General features: G+C 47.3%; 1 protein-coding gene across 4 annotated transcripts in view; it reads right to left on the reverse strand.

Moving 5' to 3' along the window:
* Positions 1 to 1,222: 1,222 nt before the first annotated feature.
* The window catches only part of KIAA0825 (KIAA0825 ortholog), a 69,365-nt gene continuing 43,737 nt past the window's right edge, over positions 1,223 to 26,850 (reverse strand). For all 4 annotated transcript variants that reach the window (XM_078874436.1, XM_078874434.1, XM_078874435.1 and 1 more), the window contains one exon: positions 1,223 to 4,485. In XM_078874436.1, coding sequence (XP_078730562.1) covers positions 4,377 to 4,485 — 109 coding nt within the window. In that variant the 3' untranslated portion in view covers positions 1,223 to 4,376. The remainder of the gene's footprint in view (positions 4,486 to 26,850) is intronic.

The following is a 26,850-nucleotide window of genomic DNA, read 5'->3' on the forward strand; positions in this document are numbered from 1 at the left end:
GAGAGTTGATATTTACGGCGGAGCCAGCACGACGTGCACCGCTCAACAACGCGCCAGCAGTTCATTAACTACGCCGCTCAGAGACCAACATCTGGCCCAGCGGCGCAAGGCAGCTTACCGGCAGTGCTAAAGGAAGGTTTTTGCTCCAATGTTTTTATTTCTTGCCCACCCCCCCCTACCCTACCCAAAGCCACGTGAGCATCACCACTTGACATTCAAATCTGCATGCAGGCGATGATCGAGTTACACCTTTGGGTTACAAGGGGTTGCGGAGCGGTTTCGCTGGGAAGGCTTTTGAAAAAAAATAAACAAATAGAACCTCCATCTCTGGCCTCGGAGGCGGGCGGTTCATTCCGCGGGCGGGCGGGCCGGTGGGACTCCAGGCCCGGTGGGCCACGCACTGGAGGCCCTGCCTCATGACTCATGAGCGTCGTTTGCGCGGCGGGTTGAAAGCGCGACGCTCAAAAAGTTGACGTTTAAATCGGCAAATGAGTGGCGGCACAATTAGGACGAGGGTCCTTCCGTCGGGGAGTCGAGCGATTTTTGCCACAGGTCACCTTGTGGGCCCTCGCGATCCCACGTGGGGGGAGGGAGGGGAGAGCGATTCCGCTCTATCACGCCCGACATCGCCGTCCTCCGCGTGTGCCTTCCATTCATCGTGGCTTTAAAATCCTCAAAACCGCAGCAAAGCATCTGCAGGTGTCCAGCGTCGACCGACAGTGCGTCCCGAACGATGTTGTCAACCTGGCTTGCGAGGAAAACCGGATGCAACGCTTTCAAATGGTGAGAAACCCGTCAGGCAGAAAAGGCACACAACATGTGCTTTATAGACAGGAAGAAGCACCACTGAAAAGATAGAATTGGTCTTCCTAGCATGGATTGCATGTCGCGTGACATCACCATATTGTGCGCATAATGGTACAAATAACATGATAGCGTTGCAATAGACCGTGACTCAAAAGGGTCAAAATTGTGGCTATTTTCACTTTCGACAGCAGCTGAGGAAACACACATTGAGATAACTGGAACACAAATAGCCACGACTTTGGCTCTCGTGAGCTGGTGGTCCAAAACAAGGCCGTGCACATTACACACGCCAAGTGGTGATGCCACGTGACAAGCAAGACACGTTGGGAGGGCCCATACAGTCACACCACAGACACACACAAGACACACACAAGCACTCAGTATCAGGGTCCTTTATTTCACTCGGTGTATAGCCAAGCCACAGTAGTGCGAGTGTGGCCATACAACCCAAACTATGGACAATGTTGTAAGCCCGCTGTAGTGCGCGCTCCTTCAACGGAGGAGAAACAGCAAAACCACACGAACTCTATCCTGAAGCCCTCTCGTCGTGGCTAGCGGACCTTGACATTGGGTATCTAGCTCCTGAACATCACTGTCATCATGCGCAAGATTAGATCGTCACAAGGTGACAGCCCAATGGCAATTGTCATTGTCGTATCGTATACCTGAGTGACTTGAGCTCTTCATGCAAAGCTTTATTTTTGTTGCAATCTGGTTACAAACAAATGTAAATATGGAATGTGTGGCACAATACCTATTCCTCACTATGAGACAATTACACTTTCGGCACGTATTTTAGTTTGGGATTGATTTAATAACAAGAGATAGTACTCCTAAGCTAAGATGTAATCTGTAAATAAAAAAATATATTTTTTTCTTCGTGTAAATGTCCTAAAATTCTAAACATATTGTACATGAATTCTAGATTTTAAGTTTGATATAGTAATTTTGCTGTGACGGTGCCACCTGAAGACGGAAGCTTGTCTTGCCTCCGAAACGTCGTGATTTAATTTATTTTTATTTTTTTACCCACGTGACTTTATCGAAAAAAACTAAGAAATTTGTACATTGCATGTATCGCAAGTCATCGAGATACTTTAGTCGCAATGAGTTTTGAACATTTACCAAACACAATTCTTAATACTCCATAGAGTACCCTCCGCATATCTCTCTCGAGCCAGGCACGCGAACCGCCTACGAGCTCAGGCAGAGCCACTCCAATTACAGAGACTCCCTTACTTACGAATACTCGAATTACGAACTTTCAGATTTACGAACAACCTGTCAAGTATGTCATGTAGATGCCACGTGAAGAACCAGTGGCATCTACATCTGCAGCACATGCAAACCCAGTGGCATTTACATACACAAGAGATGATACACCTTTTAAAGCAATTCCCCGTATTTATTGTACATGCCGTACAACATGTTTGGAATCGACAGGAGTAAAGTTAGTGACGAACCGACTTACGAACATATCTCTGGAACCTAACATGTTCGTAAGTAGAGGAGTGCCTGCACATTGTACACGTCACGCCGCATGTCACTTAGAATCGCCCACTGGAACAATGCCACCCAATTACAGCCCAGAATGATATTAGCTCCGCCCCCCCTGGAGAAACGGAGAACCCAGCCCCTAACAAGAGACTGACGGCTTCTGTGGGGTCAGCACATTGCAACTGAAATTCAGAGCATTGCAGCTCATTGGATTCTTCCAGTATGTACAAAAAAGAATATGATTCTGAAACAGTCGTGCAAGTGTCTTAAACCCCCACCCACCACCTCTGTCCACCCACTACTAAGGGGCACCGTGGTGGCGAGATGTTCACTACCTCACCTGGTATACAGGAGGTTGTGGGTTTGATCGCGACCCCGACGTCTGTATGTTTGGAGTCTGCATGTTCTCCCCGCGGTTGCGTGGGTTTTTCTACGTGTCCGCCGATTTTTCTCTCCGCATTTATTTGGCTGCTATAAATGTCCACACGATAAGCCACTTCATTGAGCTGTCATTTGTGGCCAGGTCACTTCTGAAAAAGACCTATATAGGTCAGTGGGCCTTACCTGGCAAAATAAAAAAAAAAAGTAATTTAGTTTCGTCTTAATATGTGTGTATATATATACAGTATGGGTACATAGCAGTAAAGACAGGTTGCGTGTGGTGGGGAAAAGTGTGGGTAACTCTCTCCTTTTCGAAGACGTCTGGCCAACATGGAATCATAGGCCAAGATACCTCTCAAAAGCTCCCTCCAGTGGAGGCCCTTCCAACAGCAGCGACGTGGGCCGGCAATTGTAGGGCTGCACCTTTAACGTTTACAAGCGCCGGTGCCTTTAGGAGCTCCGTTTAAAACCCTCGCGCAAAACAACATGTAAAATGTTGAACCCTGTGTAAAAATCCTCATGGGACCCTAAGGAAAAATAAATACGTTTGAAGGTGGTGGCAGTGGCAGGTTGATATAGAATTATTATCAAATGGATCAACAAAAAACAGGGTACTTCGACATCTTACGACAAATGCATTTCACTTAAACCGGAGTTTAAAAAAAATAAGATTGAACAAGTAGCCGGGTATAATTATGACAACTTAATTGCTGACCCTGTTTCGAGTCCGGGCAACGGCGAGGGAAAAAATAAAAATAAAATAGAAAAATAAAGAGGCCAGTCTCACGTTCGCTCTTGGCCTATCACAGGTTCAGCAGACGAGCACCGCGTGGATGAGTTACGCGGGTGATGTCATCGCTCTCAATTACTCCCAACAGCTGTCAATCCGATCGCCTCCATTCGCCGGAGGCCAGCGGCCAACAGGCACGCGCGCGGTGGACTGACAAACGCACTCGACTTCTCCGCGGAACTTTCGCAGCAAACTCACTCCCCCGCCTCTCGCATCCCTCGTACCCTTTGATCATCCCCGCGAGCGTGCGTGTTTGCTTCCCGCAGGAGCTTCGCTGTGCTTTGGGGGGGGCGGTGGGGTGGGGGGGGCAAACGGAAGTAATATAATAATGCTGAGCTTTACGTGAATCTATCGTGGCTAAGACAACATCATCATCATTATTGTTATCATCATTGCGCAGGCTTGCAAAAGCTACAACTGGTACTCAACATTCGCTCCTGTTCAGATGGGGGGCCCTCGTTTACGGACGTTGTTATTTTCGCGCCTGCCCCCCCTCCTCCCACGCGCTCTTTGGCTTGGATGTTTTTTTCTTCTTTATTTTATCTGATTTCACGAGCGGGCCACGCTGGGGCCAAGTGTTAACGCTGCCGGCCAGGTCCGTGCATCGCCCAACGCCGCTCCGCGATCGTGCCAGCAACGGTGGCGACCTGCGGCTTAGCGCCGCGCCTCTCAAACCGCGGCCCTCGGTGCGATTTGTGCTACAGCTCCCGGGCATCGAAGGCTTGCCGACAAGGAAGGCTTTGGTTTCGACTGTCGGGGAAAAAAATACAATGGAAAATGCAACAATGTGGCGGGCTGCACCGGCAGCAAACGGTGAGGGAGAGACAAAGAGAGAGAGAAAGAGGGAGCTGTTGGACCTCGTCTAGACGTTTCGTTTGGCGAGTGAGAGAGCGAGCGAGTTTTAAGCGTGGAACCCCCTGGTCTCTGCGGTGTCGAGGTAGACGTTTCTCAGGTGCTCCACCATGACTCTCTCCTCCTCATCCAGCGTCGCGTCTTCCTGCATTTCCCACCTGCAGAAGGAGAATGGTCGCATTGTTTACACACATATATATGTATATTGTCATATTCGAAAAATAATTTGCAAATGTACCGCTAGGGAATAACCAAAAAAGCAACATTGCCCCTTAGTGACAAGACTAATGCCCAGTTTGCGGGCCGGTGCTGCGTCACTTTGTGCCCCAAACGGACAGCTGCCATCAGGTGGTCCCCTAGGCTAAATGTAAGTGACAGTTGGGCATTGGAGTGATTGAGAGGCGATGTAAGGAGATCCGAGATGCTGGAGCAATTAAGTACCCAATGAATGCAAATCGTTATCCCTATTCTCACAACAGAATAGACATGTGTAACAGTTTGATTTCTAACTCTATAAAAAAAGAAATTGAATGATTGGATACTGCACCCTGCTGCCAACAACCGCTGCTATTCAATGAAATTATACAAATCTGGATCATGATGGCTGCTTTGTTACCCATGTACCCTTTGGAAAAAAAAAGTCTCAGCTAGTTGAAATGAACGAACATTTTTCTGTAAAAACATCCACCTGAGCTCGCAATGTACTTGCATGCACGTTCATTATCATGATCATCAACCATAAACTACCCACTGCTGGATGAAGGCCTCCCCCATGCCATCACCATCTCTCGTGGTTTTTGCCGTGTAACGATCCATTTAGCTCCTTCTAACGAGCCAATTCCATCGCTCCATCTCAACAATTGACGTCCTCTTGGGAGTGCTACTCATCATTACAATGGCGTGAACACAATGCATGTAGATCTCAAGAAGGAAAGGCAATCTCAAGTTTGTTCATGACATCGACAAATAATGAGATTTGGAAATTCTTTCATTTTTTCAACCCTGAGCGAAGCAGAACAGCAGCTGATTGGGACTGGGAGCCACTGGTGCCTAACAACAAGAAGCGTATGGGTTTGATTCGCAACTCGGCTGCCTTTCTGTGTGGCGTTTCTATGTTCTCCTGTGCTACGTGGATTTCCTTGGGGTTCTCAGGTTTGCTGCCATAGCAAAACAAAAATATCTAAATATACGCAGTGTAAGTGGTGTTTGGCCAAACATCCCAATGCAGGACCCTCCTGAAAAAATATTGTTTGGACTTAGTTTGGCTTTTCTGGGTAAATCTGTAATTACAATTGTTATTCTAAACGACTTCAGCCGGAGGGGCAATAACGTTAAGCTTTTGAGAGCACAAATCCCGGGCAAAGTTACGAAACCATCTCGTAAGTGCAAAATATCGATTGGCAAAACAAACTGCCAAGAAAGGGGATGCTGAAACATTCAAGGGGCATTGTTTAAGGTGCGCACAATCACAACCTTGCACATCGTCATCCGCGCGGCCTCTGCGTTGCCAACGGACCCTTTTTGTCTTTTTTTCGGGGGGCGTAAATCGAGTCCCGAGCGCACGAGAAATTTCCAGACCTCGGCGTCAACACCTCCGCGCGAAAACCGGGACGCGCGTCCGAGTGTCACGCAAGCCAAGGGAACACGCACAATGGACTGCACCGGCTCGTGACGTAGCCAAGGACAGCAGGTAATGGAAAACGCCGCATAGCATCCCCCCTTAACCCAGACATTTGCGATTGTGACACTCGCCGGAATTATCAACAAGACCGGCGCCGTTGACTCTCAGGCAAAGCTTCTCCGGGTCTGCCAGCTGGCCGGAGCGCCCAGGTGCTTCGAGCCTTCCACGGGGCGCCATTTAAAAAAAAAAACGTCGCATTACAAGCCACACAACAATGGTGTCTTTACATTATGAGACATCTCCTTTACCAGTGGCAAAATATAGTAGAAGGTTTTTACCCTTTTAACTGGTACAAAAACTTATACCTTTATACAAGGAATCATGTTTGTACCAATTGAAAGTGTAAAAACATATTACTATATTTTGCCACTTGTAAAGGAGATGTCTCATAGTGTAAATGTTTACCCCGAGCTCTCAATACTCTGATAGTGCGCTGTCTTTGAGTTTTACGCCTTTTGGCGTCATCTGGTCTAACACCAATGGAGACTAGGCTCTAAGAGAAGCTGTCTCGGGTGTGGACCAATCAACTTCAAGGACAGTGCGTATCATTATCATTATCAGAGTTTCTTCTTTTTGTTTGCATTTTGACTGCTTGTGTTGTGGTTATTGCAAACATGATCCCTTGTATAAAGGTGTCAGTTTTTGTACCAGTTGAAAGGGTAAAAACCTATTACAATGGTGTCTTTGCTCGCTGCTTCGCACCTTCCGCATGGCAGTTTTAAGAGATTCCGCTTCTTTGTGAAGGCCTCTGTCGACGCTGCTGCATGTGCAGTGAGCGCAAGCAGCCTTTGCGTTGTGAGTTTGAGACCGCTGGCAAGCGGACGATCGTTTCGCTTTTATTTTCTTTCTTTTTTATTTATTCCCGGCTTAGAAGCATTCCCGGGAGCTGCGAGTTCGAAGGCCTCACCCCAGGTCGCTGATGACTGTCGAGAAAAATATCCCAAAACTGGTGTCAGCACTCAAGTCTAGCCGCACTCACCTTTGAGGACGTAACCACTGAACCAAAGGTGATTGCTCAGTGCAAAGGTACGCGATAATGAACAGGTATTAAGAGACGCCCTGCCGGGCGTAACTCCAAGGCTACGGATGATTGAAGGTCACGTCTAATCCTAAGCAGCCTAACAAGATAAAACTAAAGAAAGCCTAAGGTGATTAGTAAGCCCCGCGGCGGACGGATGTGTATGACAATACCAGCGGCCAGCTCGTGTTGTGTTGTGTGGCCTAAGCCTTAGGCTCGGGAAGCCACGGGGACACGAATTAACGGCACGTATAATAACTCTAAATATACAGCAGCGGTGGCATAGCGCTCGGCGCACTGCGCTACGAACCCGACGAATTCGGTTTGATTCCCGGCCAGAGCGAACATCAGTGACGAGTGGTATCTGAAACTGTCTTGGCTGCCCTCGTTCATGAACCCACGCCGACCAAGTCGGTGAAGTATGGTCAAACAGCCCCCCCAAGACCGACACAGCATGGGGAGGCCTTCATCCAGTGGTGGGGTGCTCAGTTACGAAGCTAACTCCTCCGCTTAAAATGTGGGCTTCTTGCAATAATCCAGGCCGTGCGACAAAGCGTCACGTTTCCAAATGAAACACCCTTCGTATAAAATAAATGACTGCAACGCAACGTTGCGGCAAACTGTGAACAAACACGCACGCGCGCGTGACAATTGGATGCAAACAATCGACAGGTTTCCCAGGGTTTTAATGATTCAACTTCCTCAACACCTGTGCCTCGACGACAAAGGCGAGAGCGCCGATCCCGGCAAACTTCATAACTTTCCGTAGCGCAGGAATTGACGCTTGCGATAGCTTAATTACGAAAACCCCGCAGTGCGCGGGGCAGGACACGGCGGAGGCGAGAATGACAGCGAGCCACGGAGCGGGCGCGCGGGAAGGCACGGGTGACAACTCGCAAACAGCGTTACACGTGCACAGCTGGGCTGTGAGCGACGCCCCGCTGCCTCCTGCATAACAAGCGCGCTACAAACTAAGCCCCGCGCGCGAGCGCGTGCACTAATGCCGCGTCGTCTGCAACGAAGCCAATTACACGTATCAACGAGACGACTTGTACACCCGAACGCAGCGCTCCGCGTCAATGTGCGCGTCGGATCATAGGGGCGCCGTGGTGACGAGATGTTAACTCCCTCGCCTGGTATGCAGGAGGTCGTGGGTTCGATCCCGACCACGACGCCTGTTGTATATTTGGAGTTTGAATGTTTGTCTCCACCGTGGTAACGTGGATTCTTCTCCGGGTACCTCCGGTTGTTTTCCTTCGTCGTTTAGAAACGTGCGTTGAGTATTTGGTTGCGATACATTTCCACGTGATAGGCCACTTCGTTGAGCTATAATTTGTGGACAGATTCCTTATGAAAAAGAGCGAAATAGCTCAGTGAGCCTTACCTGGTAAAATAACAATAGGGGGAGGTCTTCTTCCAGCAGTGGATTCATCATGGATGATGAACAGTTGCTGAACAGCGTTTAGCATTTTAAAGACAAAAAAACTAAATTAAATTGTTCACATAATTACATTGTGAAACGACACAGCTTTTCCGCTGTTATGACGAGTTTTCTCGTCATATACAGATTTGATTGGTAAAAACAAAACTCTACAAATGAGACAGAATAAATGAGAAACAACACAAACTGGACGAAAGAAAACGAGGCGAAAAAGGACCGCAATCTTCAGGATCACAAGGATTAGAGAATACTGATTCATTTTTGAGTCATAATATGCCATTGGATAAGAAAGCAATCCCAGTAGATTATTATAATATGAAGTTGTTTTGGTCTTAACATACAGGCTGCTGCAGACAGGGAATTACATTAAAGTATATTCCCAGCAAAGATATGTATTGTCATCGTCAGCTATGATCTATCTGCTACTGGATGAAGGCCTCCTATGTCGCCAGCAAAGGTGCTCTATGAATATAACATTACATTAGAATAGGTCTCCCACGGTCTTGTGACAAAACAAATCCATCCAGCACCTGGACACGAGCCGATTGCATCGCTCCATCTCCTCTGCGGACGTCCTCTGCGTTCAGCGATAACCTACGATCAGTGATCAAAGCTGCCGCTACCACCGCTGCTGTCCTTCCAAACAATCAGTCCTTGGCAGGAGGCGGCTTGTTTACAAACTTTACTTGGCAGAAGACAGCATTCCCAGATCGTGGAGACGCATGACACCAGCTGCGGCCCGCGTCGCCGGCAAGCTAAACGTGGCTTCAGAGCAGATTGCTCTGTCAACGGCTTTTAGAGGCAGAATCTACCGCACACGGACGATCGCCTTGAGCGGAACGCTCCGAACCACCACCCGAGCGAGACACCTCCGTCGGACAAGGTGTTTAGTTTCCACGCCAATCGGCTGAGGGATTTGGCGAGCAGCGACGTAGCGGGTTTCGCTGGCACGCGCGGGGTCATACTGACGCAAATTCGCCTCTGCTGTTTAAAAACGGTTTATTTTTTTGCGTAATTTTATTTTTTCTTTTAAACGTGAATTTGCGACGAGCGCCGCAAATCGGTAGACTGCGGGGGGAGGAGAGAGGCGGTAATTTTTCAGACGCCACTAAACGTGACAGCCAGCGATAATGGTTATTTGACAACGTTCACAGATCGCTGTAATAGGGTAACGTTTTGATTTAATAATGCAATAATGTGGTTATGCTAATGTTTCCCTCAGATTTTTTTCTCCCTCCTGCTCGTGGCACATTCTATAATGGAATGCGTTTCAGAGATCACACTCGTGGGGACAAAAAAGGACAACTTGAAGATATAAAATGTTTGCATTAGCCTCTCTCTCTCTCTCACGACGTAGCATTACGTGACCACCGCCCAATTTCAATTTTGTAATGGTTTCTAAGTGTCGTGAAGTCTTGCTTCGGGGACGAGAGTAAACGTGAGCTTTTGTTGAATGCAAGTTTGAATTCGCTTCATCTCAACGGCACACGGCGGTCGTGAAATCACCGTTGCCAGCACCTCGAGGTGTTTTGTGCCTTTACAATAAAATACAATTTGGCTGTAAGTCACATCGCGCCACGTATGCATCTTCAATCGCCACGCAGAGTCGTGACAACAGGGTAATAGATAATGATAGCGAAGTAAGGCACAAGCCGAAATATACACAATAAAACGTACACTTTGTGTGCACGCGTGTGAGTGTCCGGGCGCGCGCGCGTGTGTGTATAAGAAGGAGACAGGCAGAATGAAAGGAGGTTTAACAAAAATCAATCACAGGCAACACAGAAGAGATTGATCCTTAATCTACTCTTTACAGTTTGCTCTCACGAAAGCATTCTCTTTTCAAGGTCATCCCTCATCGGCGCTCAATGCTATTCCGTTTTTCTCAAATACATCTCAATGAGGCCTTCACACCACCAAATAATCGCCCCCCACCCATCTCCCCGCATCCCCGTTGGCCCTCGTCCATCTGCTCAGCCAAGACGTGGTGGTGCCAGCAGCCCCACCGGGGGCTCTAAGCAGCATTAATTTTGACATGCACCACGTCGCCACAAATATTACCCCAGCCTGCGGATTGAAAGACACTCCCGGAAAGGTAGGGACGCACCACACACTGTTGCCTGGTGCTAATAAAGTTGTACAAATCCCATCACACACACACACACAGCTACCGGATCATAAGACGCACCCCAAACCCTTCACCACAAAACAAAGCGGAAAAAAAAACTGCGATAATACGGTAGTTGGCTGGACAATCACAGCTGCGTTAAATAATGAAGAACATTTAACACGTAGGCTTTCGCGACCAATATTATTCATAATCAACGTTTTTGGGTTTAGATCACGTTGACAAAAGACAAATAGTTCACTGCTTTAGCCCACCGGTGTGTTGAAGCGTGAAACCACAACATTTACAATTTGAGTACGACGTTTCGCTGGTAATTGCATCCAGCATCATCGGGCAAATCTGGCTGTGACGGTCCCACCTGATGACGGAGACTTGTGTTGCCTCCGAAACGTCGTGATTTTTATCATTTTATTTTTTATTATTTTTTATTTTTTACCTACGTGACTTTACCGAAAAAACTAAGAGTATCATCCGAACCTTTGCTTAGATTTACTGATGCGGAGTGCCGACACTGCTGCCGAACGCCACCCACTGTGACGACCGCGGTGCGAGCGACCCTCCGAGCTGTGAGACACAGACCAGACAGCGGCCCATCTCGGGGTCACGCCACCAAGCGGAGGCGTTTCCTTACCCGGGCTGCCACGAAATAATTGTCCACGAGACGATGACACGTATGTTCAAGGTACGACGATCATCATTTGCCCAAACGGCGGCGTGGTATTTTTTTTTCTCTCTCTCCCCATTTACACGGGAGACAGGAGCAACTTTTAAAAGACCGCATCTATCACACACGCGCAAGACAGGCACCGTGAGAATTTCTAGATTTGAAGCTTTCGTGACTGCAATGATTCATACTCTTAGGTTTTTTCGGTAAAGTCACGTAGGTAAAAAATAAAATTAATAAAAGTAAAATAAAAATTCACGACGTTTCGGATTGCTGTATCAAGTAAAGGTGTCTTGATACAGCAATCGTGCTGTGATGGTTCCACCTGAAGACGGAAGCTTGTGTTGCCTCCGAAACGTCGTGATTTTTATTTTACTTTTATTAATTTTATTTTTTTACCTACGTGACTTTACCGAAAAAACCTAAGAGTATGAACCGTGAGAATTTGTTATGAACGTAACGCATGGCCTGCTTTGGGAAAAGGCCACGGCACTCGTATGGAAAGACAAAGACAGGGCCGCCCGTCACAAGCAATTAGGGCAACGTAAACGCCTGTCACTCACGGGACACCGGCACAAACGTCGAGGCGCCTGTCGGCAACTCCAGGTGAGGGCGGCGGAGGCAGCCGTCACTCCGGTTGCCGCGATATCATTCGACACGATACGATGCCAATTTCTAAGACAACCTGCCGATTATCGCGACATCAATTTGCCACAACGCTGGCATTGCGTTTTGTGTTTTCGTTGTGGCGTTTGTGTAATTTGCTGCACTGTCAGGGCAAAATAAAGGCTGCTTAAACAAATGTTCTTCGGCTGAAATTCACTCAATTTATGTCTGCTGTATGTCAACTAATCATTGTTGCCCTGTAATCTATAACACTTTACAACGCAAACGCTGTAAGTTAAACGAGAGATAATTAAATATAACACAGAACATTTTGTCAAGCGCTGATTTAATGGGTAGCAGCTATTTATTTAGAACTTTAAACTGCTGCATTATTTTATTAATATTTTGTTCGGAAATAAAATATACTATATTTAGGGAGGGAGGGAGGGATAGTATAACATGAAATAAAATTAGCCAAGAGAATCAGGAGCTGCATACAACCAGAGGAAGGGATCTCCAGATAGTCAGCAGCAAACAAGGAGGCGCTGTCTCCCAAAAGGACAGGTAACCAATGGAAGCATTGGCTACGTGTGGAAATAGAAACACATCTAAAATGAGTCCTGATTAATTCAACCAAACACCCTCGCATCTCAACCGATCCAATGCTCTCCTACAGCCTAAACTAGGGAGACTCCCCAGTGACAGCTCTCCCTGTGTGGCACAAAGTGTACGTGGCATCGGCTCGCAGGTGGATTTAGCCTGCCAGTAGGTGGCGATGTTGCAATGTGGTTTTACCCGAATTAAGTAATTTGCGAGCAATTGATCAAATTTGGACAAATTGACCATGATGCCGGCGTGCACACGAGGCCAGTTCAACGTTGGACGCCGTGGGAACTTTGACGTCGCATAGCATTTAAAGTCAATACATCCGCGCGGTATTAACCAGCGCGGCCGCTGGGCAGCCCAAAATAAGCCCTGCTAGGACGCTGAGCCCGAGTGGGCGGTCACGATTAGGGCCTAATTTATCCTGGGCCTCATTCTCTCTTTCTGCGGTGTGCGGTATGGCGGAACGGCCGAGGGCAGCCAGCGTGGCACGGCACCGCAAAAACCGCAGCCCCTCGCGGGGGACACGGTGCTGGGCTGGGGCACGGGAAAAACTCTCCGGACGTCGGTACATAAACTGCCTACTAATGTTTACAGAAGGACTGGCTTACAAGTGCCTGATTGATCCCTACAGAGAGCAACGCATCAAGCTGCGTGGCCTACTTAATCTCCCAGCGCCGCGAGGAGCCCTGTTTGGTTTGGTTTTCAGAATCGATACGACGGCGGCGGCTTACCGTCTCCTCTCGGCAGGGATAGCAGGATTTTTTTTTTACTTTTGCTTCTCTCATTTTGCAAATAGCTGAAACAACGAGGGCAAGATTAACCCGTTGCCAGTGTCTATCTGCATACAATTCTGCAAAGAGAAATTGCATTACAATCACGTGCAAGTATTTCATTTGTTTTGACCTACTAGCGGGAACATTTTCACGGTTATGCTGCTTCGTATCTCTCCGACGTTTCGCTCCACGTGCTCGGTCGGAGGTCGTTAAGAATGGAGTTCAGGAGCCTGGAACACACATCGGAGAGCTACACATTCATATTTCTTACATTTCTCATGCTCGCCGTATATGAATATAACGGTGCTGCAAGACAGCAAAACTGCGCTCGATCGTGGCCAAACAGAATACCAGGACACAGTCAGGAACTCACCTCCCCCACAGCGACACATTGTCACAATACAAAGTTGTAATTTCATTTGAAATTTGGAAGAAAAAAATATCTCCATTAAGCATAAATGCAATATTAGAATATAATTTTCACAACATTCATCTACCAGGCTACAAAAAGGGAAGAAAATTGGGACAGGAGGCTCCATTTTAATTCCTTACACCGAGGCCCATGTATGTACGTATGTTGAACTTCTATCGCACCATACATAGCCAACCATGCCAACCAAGCTAGGCCACTGGACACGGTCAGTCAAAGTCCCCGCTGTGAGTCGCACACAGCATCCACTTCAGCGATCCTGCTCAAGCTACGAAACGAAGCCGGTGAACATTGCGAAGCAGACAGGATGGCTCCTGGATGTGCAGCAAATACGCGACAGCACGCGTCGGGCCGGATTGCCAACCGTAAAACCTCCACGAGTTGTTCGTAGGGGAGTGTGCAAACAATTAAGACGTTTACACAAGGTTCAACACGAGTGGCACGCAGGTGATAGCAGTGATTAAACACACAAACCCCAAGCGGGGGGGGGGGGGGAATAATGAAACGAGCGTGCGACTTAAAGAGAGAGGTGAAAAAAACAACACTGCTTTGCTTTGTCGGCAACATCACTGTTTTAGGCTCAAATTTTATTGGCATAATCTATTAGGCGAGCATCATTACCAATTCGCGGCTCCTTGTGACATCAAAGCCGGCAGCTGAGGCAGGAATCGAAGGCCCCCCTCCCGGCTCTTATCGACGGTGATCTTGTGTTTTAAGTGGCCACCATTAAAGAGAGAAAGGGCTGAACTTCACAGAGATCCAAACGTGGCATCAATAATGCTCATCCAGCCGGATGAAGTTTTTTTAAAACTAGGTGGCTAATGAGCTGAAGCTTCTCGCGAACACTTTACTCAAATGGCCTTCACTTTATAATTTGCATCCAGGTTCAATGGCACACACACACACGCAGCGCGCCTGTGCGTAATGAGCGAAGGCACAATGGTTTGACGTCTCTAATGCGAGATGTCTTCCTGGGCTGCACATCTCACAGTCCAGTCCCGGGGATGGTCCCGTGTCACGATTCAGTACGCACGCCGTTCCCTCCACTCCTTTGAAATTAGCAAGCCGCTCAAACCTAACACACAACCCTTCATATCAGTGATTGAATCAATAAATGAAATGTGACACAGACTCTTGGAGATGAGTGACAAGAGTGGGCAAGCATTTTGCCACGGCAGTAGAAGACCCGCAAAGAGAATTACCTGTTAGTCAGAGTTACAGCCGGGACACTTTATCAAGTCTCTTACAACGCCCGAGGGAGCTCCTGATCTAAAAGTCTGCCCAACTCATCTCCCGTCGCCCATCTCGGCTTTCATGCATTTTTGACAAAGCACGTGGCCACCGAGACGGTAAACGCCGGCACTTCACCGGGGGGAGATGAAAACCCGTCCGAGTGAATCCTCGGTGGCGGAAGCACCCTCAAGGGTAACTCGTGACGACCGCGCGTCATTTCGAGCAGATCGGTAACATTTCAATATTCGCGTACTTACACCGTCGAATTTTTTGGGCGGTCTGCAAAAAGGTCAGAGAAAATGAAGACTTTTTTGGGAGGGAGGGAGGGAGGGAGGGGGATGAATTTGTCACATCAAAGACACTGTGCTCAATAAGCCGGAGGTCTGGGCGAGATGCTTTCAGTGCCTACGACAAAATCAGCGCCTTTCATCTGCCGGGGTTTTTGTAGCTTAATAAAGGAAGCAAGCACTCCCGACTGAACCATGACACAGATGCTGCATCAGTGAGGCTCGCGGTGGTCACAACAAAAATCCATTATCAATATTTCTTTACAAAAATCTGTTCTTGAAAATTGTCCTTGGTATTCATAGTATGCATTATTTACTTTCCTGTACATTTCACTTTTTTGTTGTTTTATCTCATCCATCTCGTCCAGCAGGCAAATCCAGGAAACCGATGTGTGCGCCGCATACGGTTCCACCCACCTCGATCATTAATTGGGGGCTAAAGCATGTCACAGTTAAAAGTGATTCCTCTGCTCGTATGAGCAATAAAGCGGTGCTCATCCCCTGTTTACAGCCCTGAGCCAGCTGTGGAAATTCCACATTCCTATGGTGGGAGTGAGTCTATGCAGAGGACAACCACTATTGACTTGCCCACGAAGTAGTACTTATTTTATTGACCCCCTCCCACCCTACCGAAGGGATGATGGGCTCAGCAAATTACATTGTTGCAGATCCTTGAGCCGGCACCACTGAGATCCTAGGTTCGAATCCAGGCAACGGCCTTGGATTAAAGTTGGTTCTCAAATGTAGGGAGTTGATGGTTTCGGCCTGGTCACCAACGACTGCTGAAATAAAAATCGCGTAAAGATATTGTTCTGCACTTAATTTTGATAAATTCCAACTCTATCATATGTCGGTTATGCAAAGGACACATCTCCTCGCCCCCACCATTATAACGACCTCCCAAGTGTACTTGACACCAAAGTAAACGTGCGATGGCGTTCTTCACGGCACATTGAAACTTTAAAATGCCACAGAGGCATCGGCCGCGACCCCCCCACCCCCCGCGCCTTGCGTAATATTACGGAGGGCGCGCGTTGACCGGCACAGAAGTCAAGGCACGACTCAGCACAGTTACCTCGGCGGCAGCAAAATTTGACACAGCGCTATCGGATGCGACCCTCTCGTTTTAGAATGCAGCGAGTATTTTCAGAACACATTTGATACGTTCCTTGGCGATCGCCGAGCGTCTGCTGCGGACGGCCTTGTCCAGCTCGGCACACATACCACACACACACACACGTAATATTCGGTTGCTCGTCAGCGAACGGTTATTTTAAAGCGCCGACATGTAACTTTCGAGCGTCAGCACGCATTATCACCTGCCACGAATAACACACTTTTTCAAGTTGATCGGATAAACAACTACGGAGCGGCCAATAATTCTGCGCCAAGATTCGCAATACGACGTAAAAGCATTTATAAAAGAAAAGAAAAAAAAACGACACATGCTCGCTTCTCCAACTGAAACGCGCGTAGGCACGAGAGCAATCACCACTTGTGATGGACCCCGGTCTTGCCAGGAATCAGAATATTTATTTATACTGGAGGAATCCGATGAGCTACATAGATTGGAAGGGACTCACTGCTACTGCCCTGACTGCCCCTTCCACTAACTGGCAATGGGCCCTGCTGCCCTCCTGAAATTGCCATGGGACTCGGTTTCATGACCACCCCCCACCCATCCATGTTTGCCCACATCGGCCCTGAGCCATGCCGCAAAGTCGCTCTCTACCCTCTCCCGTGTGTCCCTCGAATCACGACCCCAGAATTCTGACAGTCCATTGGGCCGCAATGGGGATGACTTATTACCGGACTCATGGCCGTCACGCAAGGTGCCTTGTTGCGGGTTTTTCAATGAAAGGCATGTATTGACAACGACCAGGGTAAAAATTTTATACCGCATGTAATGTACGTGCAATTGAAAAAACTAAATCTAAATTGATTTAAGCCGATAAAATTGCTTGAATGTTCAAATAAAATACTTGAAATTTTTTTTTTACCTTTTTCATTGTAAGCACACAATAAAACAACGATTTTTTTTCTGTTAAAACGCAGTGCTCTGCGAGAGAATTTTTTTTTTTTTTAAACCATGTGGGTTGTGCTCTGTCTAACGCTCGCATAGGCCCTATTAATCATGGAAATAAATCTGCATTCGACAAAGACTTCATAAGAAATGTGGCGAAAAAGTCAGCTGAGCAAAAATAATTTGACAATGAATAACATTTTCGCCAACTTTCAAAGTGACAATTTGTGCATTAATTCAGTCACAGTCTATTTCATTTTGATTAGCTCGTTATAAGCCTACAGTTCAAAGTGCGTCAAATGTATTTTCCCATAATTAATCTTCTCTATGAGGCTCGTAAAGCTTTGAGAATTGTTTTATTTTTGCATAATAATAATAATAATGCATGCTAAATGTTAATAAGCATCTTTGTTTTAAAGGTCCTATTTTATTTATTGACTTTGAAAACCTAATTAGTTGACTTGAAGCACTATTCTGTTTATTTTTCCATAGGCAGCTGACCCTTACATTTAGCAATATTTTAAATGAATCGAACCTTTGAGCTGAACGGCACATGACATAAACAAGACAATTACACAGTGGCGACATGAAATCTGTCTATTAGTAAAAATAAAAATACTTGTTCCCATAGGGAAATAAAAAAATAAAAAATCCCTCACATCCGCATGTCAATTAATACGTATTGAGCACCGCGCTACACCGCGTACAGTGGGTATCGGCTTTTAAAGGGACCGCGTGGGCTTGCTCGTTCAGGTCGCGAAAACGGCAGAGCGAGTGACGCTCACTACCTGTGATCGCGCCCGCTTCATTACCCCAGCGAGCATTTCGGCGCGGGTCTCGGTAAACCACCGGGACACTCCACCGGTCCACCCCGTCCATGGCCTCGCCGCATAACGCCCGGTGAGCTGTCACACGGCGGCGGCGGGTCGCACGTGCAGCACTCACGCGGCATTTCGGTTGGGCGCGTACCCCCACGCGCGTGACACCTGCCCACAGAATGGGGGCCCGAATTAATTGAGAGCGTGGACCGCGCGTTCCGCAACCCGCGAGGCGCACGAGCGTGCGGTTTCGTCCGCGCGCACCGATCGGCGTGCGGGTGTCGGGGTAACATGGGTTACACGTGCCACGCGAACCCACGGAGAAGAAGCGCAGAGGACCTTGACGATTGCTGTGGTGCTTATTTACTCAGGGAAAAGTCCTCACCAAGTCTCGTGACTTTTTTGTCGGCCTGCCAAATTTTGGCAGGCCCCGATGATTGCGCTGTATATTCTAAAGCGAGTAATTTGTTCAGATTTTGGCAAATATGGACTATGGAGCCAGCACACAATGGCCTACTTTTACGAATTACATAACGGGATCTTTAATGTCCTCTGTGAAGCAGACGGTGCGTATTGTTTCGATGGTAAACAAACCACCCGCAGTAATCACCAGGGCTAGTTCGAACCGTGGACATCTGCAACAACCGGCGAATGCGCGACTGCAATTTGTTTTTACGTCATCATCATCCTCAGCCATAATTATCAATCCATTGCTGGATGAAGACGTCGCCATTCATCCATAAATCCACCTCGCACCGGCACGTGAGCTGATTTCATCAATCCATCTCCTCGGTGTGCGTCCTCTTAGTTGGGGTCAATACTTGTCACTATTCCTGACCATCTTCCAAGATGTGCCCTGCGCAGGCTCACGTTTCTTAGGAGCACGGTTGAATTCCGTACGCATTCCTCTAATCCATGCGTTCCTCTTGCTGTCTCCTCACCTAATCCCAAGCATGCATCTCTCCACGCTTCTCTGACATGTCTACCTGCAAATCGATTTCATTTTTGTACGAACGTCTGGCCAACAAATATGCGCGTTTTGCAGCCGTGAGTCCAGGCAGTCTCCCCAGTCCCCCAACCCGCCACTCCATCGCCTCTTTACGAAGCCTTACTCGGTTGAAGAGGGGCAAATCAATGACATCACCGAGACAAATAGAGGCAGGAAACTGTGTTTACTCCTAGAGATAATGTTTGGCATGTGGAGCCTCTCTCCTTTGTTGCTGGCCAAACAGAAGCTCTGGACAGATTTCAGTAAAACCCACAGTAAGTGCTGAAGAGGTACAGGGATAAAATCAATAACCTTCTACTCTTGCGCCTTCCAGCCAGGCGACTATTATTTTGTGAGAGTGGTACCCCATTTGAAACAAGCTGAAAGGAAGTCTACTCAGATGGCCAGGGCGTCATTTGCAATCAGAAGAGAGGACAACAACACTGGAAGAAGCAAGGTGATTAAATGTGAGAGCACCACTCGGGAGAGTGAGGGGCAGGCCTAGACGATGGTGCTTCGTGGTGGTGAGTCAGAGTATATAAAGGACTGTGGAGTGGACGTGAAGATCAAAATCAGAATATTTGTTCATGAATCTGATGAGATATAAAGCTATTTTTCATAGATGTACAATTGGGGCGGGCTAGATGGTTACAACAACAAACAATACAAAAAGATGATAGGAGTGCAAAGTATAGGAAATGTAAGCAAAGCACTAAAAAATATGCAGGTAAAACTTAACTATTTTATTTTACCAGGTTAAGCCCACTGAGCGAAGTGCTTCTTCTTCAGAAGTGACCTGTCCACAAATGACATCTCAACGAAGTGGCTTATCATGTGGAAATTTATAGCAGCCAAATAATCGAAATAATCTAAGATGATGGCCCAGGACAGGAACGAGTGGAGAAAGAGGGGCAGGAAGGCAGATCTCCTCTGGCGTAGCATTGTGGATGTGGGTCCTGGTACAGGGAGTGAAATGAGGTCCGCTGTTTAACTTTTCCAATTTCCTTCCTCTCCGTAATCTGGCGCCGGGGCTCTTCTGGTCTTTAGAGCCCTGGTGCAGTTGCACCGCGTGAACGCTCAAATGCTACACCACTGAGTGTGAATAACGCCAGAGTGTTGGAGTCTATCGCTTTGCAAAAATGTGACTTCGTGACTAAGAGTCCATGAGCCCAGACCAGATATATCACCCAAAGGTCGTATCACTTCAGCAATTTTATTTTTTTACGTGGCCCAATGTATGTACAGTATGTTGAACTTCTTGCACACCATATGTAGCCAACCGTGCTAATCGAAGATACGGGGGAAGGACAACAAGGTGCAGGAGTTAGACAATAAAACTACAAATTATCTGATAACTATTTGAAATTAGTGGGTTATCAAATAAATCACTGTTATTCGCCATACAAATGAATCAATACGACAAAAGTTTTGATACCTTAGGTGGTACTAATTCCTGCTCTGGCCCTTGGGCTCTAAGTCTACAAGCAGTCGGCAGAGCAGAGCCCAGAAAGCCCGCAACAGAATATGCATCGTGGCGGTGCTGACAAATTCTGTCCAGGAGCACCTGCCACATCCCATGGGGCGTTTTGACCTGAGAGTCCATCCAGCTCCGTCTCGCCAGCCACGCTGAGGACCGTGCGAGTTGCTAGACGTGGGGTGGCCGAGGGAGAACTTCTCCAGCAGCAGCAGCAGCAGTGGCAGCAGGGTCACAGCGCAGAGGTGCGGGAGGGTCTGACACTTGCGTGAATTAACCACCCCCAGGCGAGAAATGGCGCGGCACGGATCAGCCCGCGAAAAGGAGGAACTGGAATTTGAGGGCAGCAAAGACACCGAGACACGCCATCGAATGGCTTCTCCAAACTCAACACACGCGGTTATAAATTCGTTCCGCTGAATTTTAAATGCCGTACAGAAAGACAGAAGAAACAGCTCAGTAAAGTGATAGGTTTTTACCCTTTCAACTGGTACAAAAAAAAACCTAGCACTATATTTTGCCACTGGTAAAAGAGGTCTCATAATGTAAACAGCTCAGTAAGTTGTCCTGGTTGTGCTGCTGTGTAGCTCTCTGACAAGGTTTCGCTTTGTACCGCGTGCGCTTCAGCACGATGTCCGACGTTCCACACCAGCATGTGCGGCAAAACGTCGCGCATTAAGGAGCTCCCTTTCCGGCGTGTGGAGAAAAAAGGCGAAACGTCGTACCGAACACGTTGGTCGGAACACTAAAAGAGTAAACCTTCGTGCTCACCCCGTCGTCCACACGCCTCGCCATGCGCGGGATGCGAGAAACGACGAGTTTGCGTGCGAGGGGCGCATTGGCGGCGCGCGTGCACACGCGTACTCTGCGCGGCCACTCCGTGCGCGTGCGCTGCGGCTGCGTTAAGAAGGCCCAGCGGGGATGACGATACATTTGGACACTCTTTACCTGCTTCTTGGTGCAATTTTGGGTGCGAGGAAGAAACAAGGTAAATATAACTCTTGCGATGAAATGAACTTCGCAAGTCTTAATTGCCGACTGTGCTCGCGGAAAGTGTGACGTGGTAACCCGCGTTACGCTGCAGACGAGACCCTCAACGTAATTTTTATTTTTATTTATCTCATCGGCAAATCGGTCTTCCGGACTCATTTTATCCAGCAGCATTCATTGAAATAAGCTACAGTACTTCTAGAACAATTCTTAGATTTTTTTTTCCGTGCAGAGAGATGAGAGTACGCTTACTTATGTATATCTTCTTGGTTCTTTCGGTAAAGTCACGTAGAAGGGAAGTAATACAATTATACAAATAAAACATAATAAAATAATTCTCACGACGTTTCGGCCACAACGCAAGTAAGCCGTCCTCAGGTAAAAAACCAGGTCTGTCGGGGCGACAGCGTCTGAATGAAACAGCTGTCGCCTCGACAGACCTGGTTTTCACCTGAGGACGGCTACTTGCATTGTGGCCGAAACGTCGTGAGAATTATTTAATTATGTTTTATTTTTATTACTTTATTACTTCCCTTCTACGTGACTTTACCGAAAGAACCAAGAAGATGAATCCCTGCAGTCACGAAAGCTTTAAATCGATACTTATGTATAACCCATAATTTTCCACAACTGTACCTCATCATCAGCCATGATCAATCCACCGCTGGATGAAGGCCTCCTCCCAAAGCCACCGGCATCGCCACCTCTCACAAAGCTGCGATACAACGACCCAACGAGCACCCTGCACCACGTGAGGTGGCGTCGTCACCCATCACCTCGGTGGATGCACATGTGCACCTGCACTTAATGGGATTCTATTTCCACAAATGTAATCACAATTCCATATTTTCAGTAATTTTTTTACGAGCGTTATGAGCGGGGACAAAAAATAACCGTGCTCACATCCAGCGCATGCTGATGTTTTTAATTACACTATTGGGCAATTATGAGATGGTATATGCATTTAATATCAAAATGGAATGTATTATTGCATTATTTTTTATTTCTACATATTGATTATGTCTTGCTGATAAATAATCTCGAAAAAAAAACTCCAGCTGCAGTATTGACGTATAAAAAAGCTAATCTGTATAAACATGCCACTTTCTTAACGAGGCGTTATTTAAAACGCTGCGGAAAAAAAAATCCAACAAAACACAGAGCAAACTTTTTACTTCTGGGAAGACGTGGTATATATACCGGCATAACATTATCGAAAATACATTGTCCTGCATATTCCTTTCAATCCCTACAATTACAGAACCAAGACGCAGGCAGCTAAAACGAAAGGAAATCTGTCCAGCGCACAATTAAAGGTGGGGGGAAATTATCCCTAACCCCATAATCAAGAGCGAATAAAGGCAAGGAATCAGAAGAAACGCTGGTGCACATCAACCGCCGCGCTGTTAAAATAAAGTTCTGCCATTCTTCTGGACACGAGCCATGCTGCGCGGACCCCCCCCCAACTCCCCATCAAACCCCCCCCCCCCCACCACCACCACCACGACACACAGCGTAGCTGGGCAGCCTTTAGGTGTCCTCAAATTGTTCCAAAACCTTGACGGCGGTGGCGAGCGCGGGGATCTGCCAATCAGGCGGGCGCCGCTTCCCCGGAGCCATTTCGCGAGTTTGCTTTCGCCATCTGCACGGGCGCGCGGGGCCCTGGGGTGTAGAGGGACGCCTGATAAAATTTCCTGACAAGATGCAAATGTGGCCACCTGAGTCCGCGCCAAAGCGCTTATCCCGTCGGTGAAGTGGCGAGGTGGTGGAGGCTTTTTTCTCTCTTTTCTCCCCCCCACACGCACGCACACTCTCTCTCTTTCACCCCCACAGACTTTCCAATCTCTCTTTCCCTGCCAGCTCTCCGATGCTAATTGAGTTGATTAGATGGAAGATTGTTTATTAATTTATTTATTCGGCGCTACTCAGGTCGCCCTCCGCTGCGACACCTCCTCGCCTGGATTGAACAGTGACAGGGTGGCGGCGGTGGTGGCGGTGGCTGGGAAGGGGGGGGGGCTTGCGAAACGACGCTTTCAAAACGAGGCCTAGGGCTGCCATGGCAACGTGCTCCCCTTTCCAGGGCTCACACGAGGGTCCCCCCCCCCCCTTGGCCGTCTTGCCGGGAGGTTGCTGGCAGTGATTGGAATAAAGAAGCGAGCTGGTGGGCATTGCTTATCAAAGGCATGGCCTGCTCTCCAAAAAAAGAAGTCAGAAAACAATGCCATCACCGGGCCATTCAGTCCCGCATTGCCCTCTGGCCACTGCGAAGCTAAAACCCCTTTTAGCAAATGCATTCCAAAAAGCACTCATCCCTTCAGCAACGAGACAAAGACACGTGGGGGGGGGGGGCATTATTACCTGCGCACAAAAAAAAAGGTGACAACCCCGATCCAGAAAATGTGATGTCCAAGGACGAGGTCCTGTCAACATTACTTTTATTGTGCAAATCAACGCCCAAATGGGAAACTGCTAAACTGTGAAGTGAACTAAGAAAATGTCCTCCAGTTGGAAAATATAAAAAAAATCTACACGCGAGCTCTGGAATTGTTTCTCTGCGATTTCTTTTCAATTGCGTTTTGAAGAACCCTAATAAAACACACATCCATCATCTTTTGCGGCACCTTATACATTACACAAACTTTGAGTTCCTTCAAATTAATGAAATTAGAACTCAAAATTGGAATATTGTGGTTTTACGATTTTTAAATAATTACAAAAAATTAATTACTTCCAATTATGATGAGGCTTATTCCATGAACAAGTACAGATAGTGTTATCTTATCAGAGTGTAAAATGTTTGCATGTTCATTCCAACTATATCTCTACAAAAATCATTTGTAAATTAATAACATCATCTATTTCGGTTTTTTTTTCTTTCGCTCTGGAATTGCGCCGAAACAAAAGAATGCAAAGTGCCCTGAAGTGGCAGATCTTACCGCGTGCAATTAAACGTAAATAAAAGCATCTGACGTGAAAAACAAAACAATTAAAATAATCCGAGCTCCTGCGCAATACATCACTTTTGTCTTTTGGAGCAGAAATTTGTATTACCTGCAAACGACCCGCGCGAAACAATTGTTCCGCTCAAGCATCGCCCACGAAGACTCTTTTCTTGCAAATTCAAACCGAATTTAATACCACGCGCAATTATAACTCGCTGAGCTCTTGCGTAATGCTATCGATCCGTGCGTTTTGGGGCAGAGATCTGGACAACCTACCAATGACCACTCCAAACCCATTATGCTGCTTAACTGTCGTTCGCCCTAACATTATACTCTTAGGTTTTTTCCTCTTTACTTGATACAGCAATCGTGCTGTGACGGTTCCACCTGAAGACGGAAGCTTGCGTTGCCTCCGAAACGTCGTGATATTTATTTTACTTTTACAGTATTAATTTTAATTTTATTTTTTACCTACGTGACTTTACCGAAAAAAACCTAAGAGTATGAATCCTTGCAGTCACGAAAGCTTAAAATCTAGAATTCCGCCCTAACATTGTTTAAAAGCAAATCCCCGCGGAAGCTTACATTTATTAAACGTGCAATAATACGGAAGAAGAAGTAGCTGCTGAGTGGTGACGCAGACAAAGCCGTTGGGTTAACAAGCTCCCGAGTGTCTCGCTCCTCAACAAATAGCGGACCACTGTGTACGTCCTTCCTGTGACGCCGCTATTGCCGAGCCACTGAGTCACGCAGTGAGCGTAAACTTGTCAATAGGTGAGATCAATCCCACCATGTCTTCATCGTCAGCCTTGAACAATCAACTGCTGGATGACGGCCTCCTCCAAAGCCGCGGGCATCTCTCACGATCCTGCGATGTAACACGATGCCATTAACCTGCATATGTTCTATAAATCCATATCCTTCACCGATTACCATGTGTATAACCACAGCAAGGAGTACACAGATTCAATGCATTCTTCTGTAGGCGCGTCGGTGATGTTACTTTTCCCCAATCAAGGTTCAGCATTCCAAAACGCACTCTTTCTTGCGCTCTCGTCCGTCCATCTGAGTTATTCCATTCCACCTCCAATAGCTGTCCTAGGTACGCAACAGCAGCGTGTACCCCAGCAGCACGCATTTGTGTTGCCTCTTTAGAAAACTATTCGTAGCAACAACAAAAAAACAAACCAGATACCTGCGCAGTGTTGGCACGCAACGGCAAATTACTTTATAATACAGCACCGTATGGTACAGCGGCAGATGGAGACACGCGTGTTTTGATTTATCTATTATCCTCTAAGTGCATATATAAACATGTTTTAAAATTCTGTTTATTTGCGGACGCGCATCTTAAATATTTCACGTACGCGCATATGGTGGCATCTGAACATCTTGGAATATACCATGGCTTTTTACTAATTGATCAAATAGTCGCCCTCAAAAAAACGATGATTTAGGTGCAACAATCTATACGGACGCACGGCATGAACGTGAAATAGCACACAAGGTTGGTAAATTTATGGGTGTAATATTTGGGCGGCCAAAAAATTCAGCGCATCACAGAAGATTCAGTGTTCTTTCTCTGTTGTCTAAGCCTCATGCCTACTAAAGAATTGTCGAGGTTCCGCCAGCGAACTCGACTATGGACAAGTTACGATGATCTCTGGCGCAGGTGGAGGGTACAGCATGCGTCCACTCGAGTGACACTTTTGAAAACCATGCCAGGCTAGATATTACTAGATTATCATCATCCGCTGTGATCATTCCACTGATGGATGAAGGCCTCCCCAAGCCATCACCATCTCTCAATGGAACAATCTACCTAGCATGTGGCACAATGCGTTAATCCCGTGACTCCATCTCTGTGGCATCAGCTGCTACTTCATCGTTAATCTCGACCACCGGTCACCGTCCCTTTCGGTGACGTGTCCTGCCCAAGCCCACTTACTTTTTTCGAACGGTAAAAGTTACGTCTCAAAGAATTTGCGTACGTTCTCAAAATCCATGCGCTCCTCTGTCCGTCTCTTGACGCAATTCCAAAAAACATGCGTCTCTCCATGCCACTTTGTGCACTTTTAAGTTTTTTCTCCAATTCTGAAACGTCTTGCGTCGGATCCGCAAGCCACAGCAGGCAATACGCGTCGATTATGAACGATCTTCTCGACGCACACACTGGCATGTTGCTTTTCACTTTGAAGCATGTACCAATAGAACGGCAGACATCACGTCCGCAACGGCGGTCGCACGGCATTTCCAGCGAACCGCAATAACCCTCAACACGCAGGCCGAGGCGAGCTGCCATTTGGGATCGTTCCTCTGGTGTGGAAGCCGATAAGAGGGCACCCCCCCCCGCTCCCCGCCCTCAGCCCTTGCAGCTCGCCTCACTCTGCAAGAGATGGCTCCACGCCCACTGCCGACCTA

The sequence above is a fragment of the Lampetra fluviatilis genome, chromosome 39 (assembly GCF_964198595.1).
Source record: "Lampetra fluviatilis chromosome 39, kcLamFluv1.1, whole genome shotgun sequence".
NCBI lineage: Eukaryota > Metazoa > Chordata > Hyperoartia > Petromyzontiformes > Petromyzontidae > Lampetra > Lampetra fluviatilis.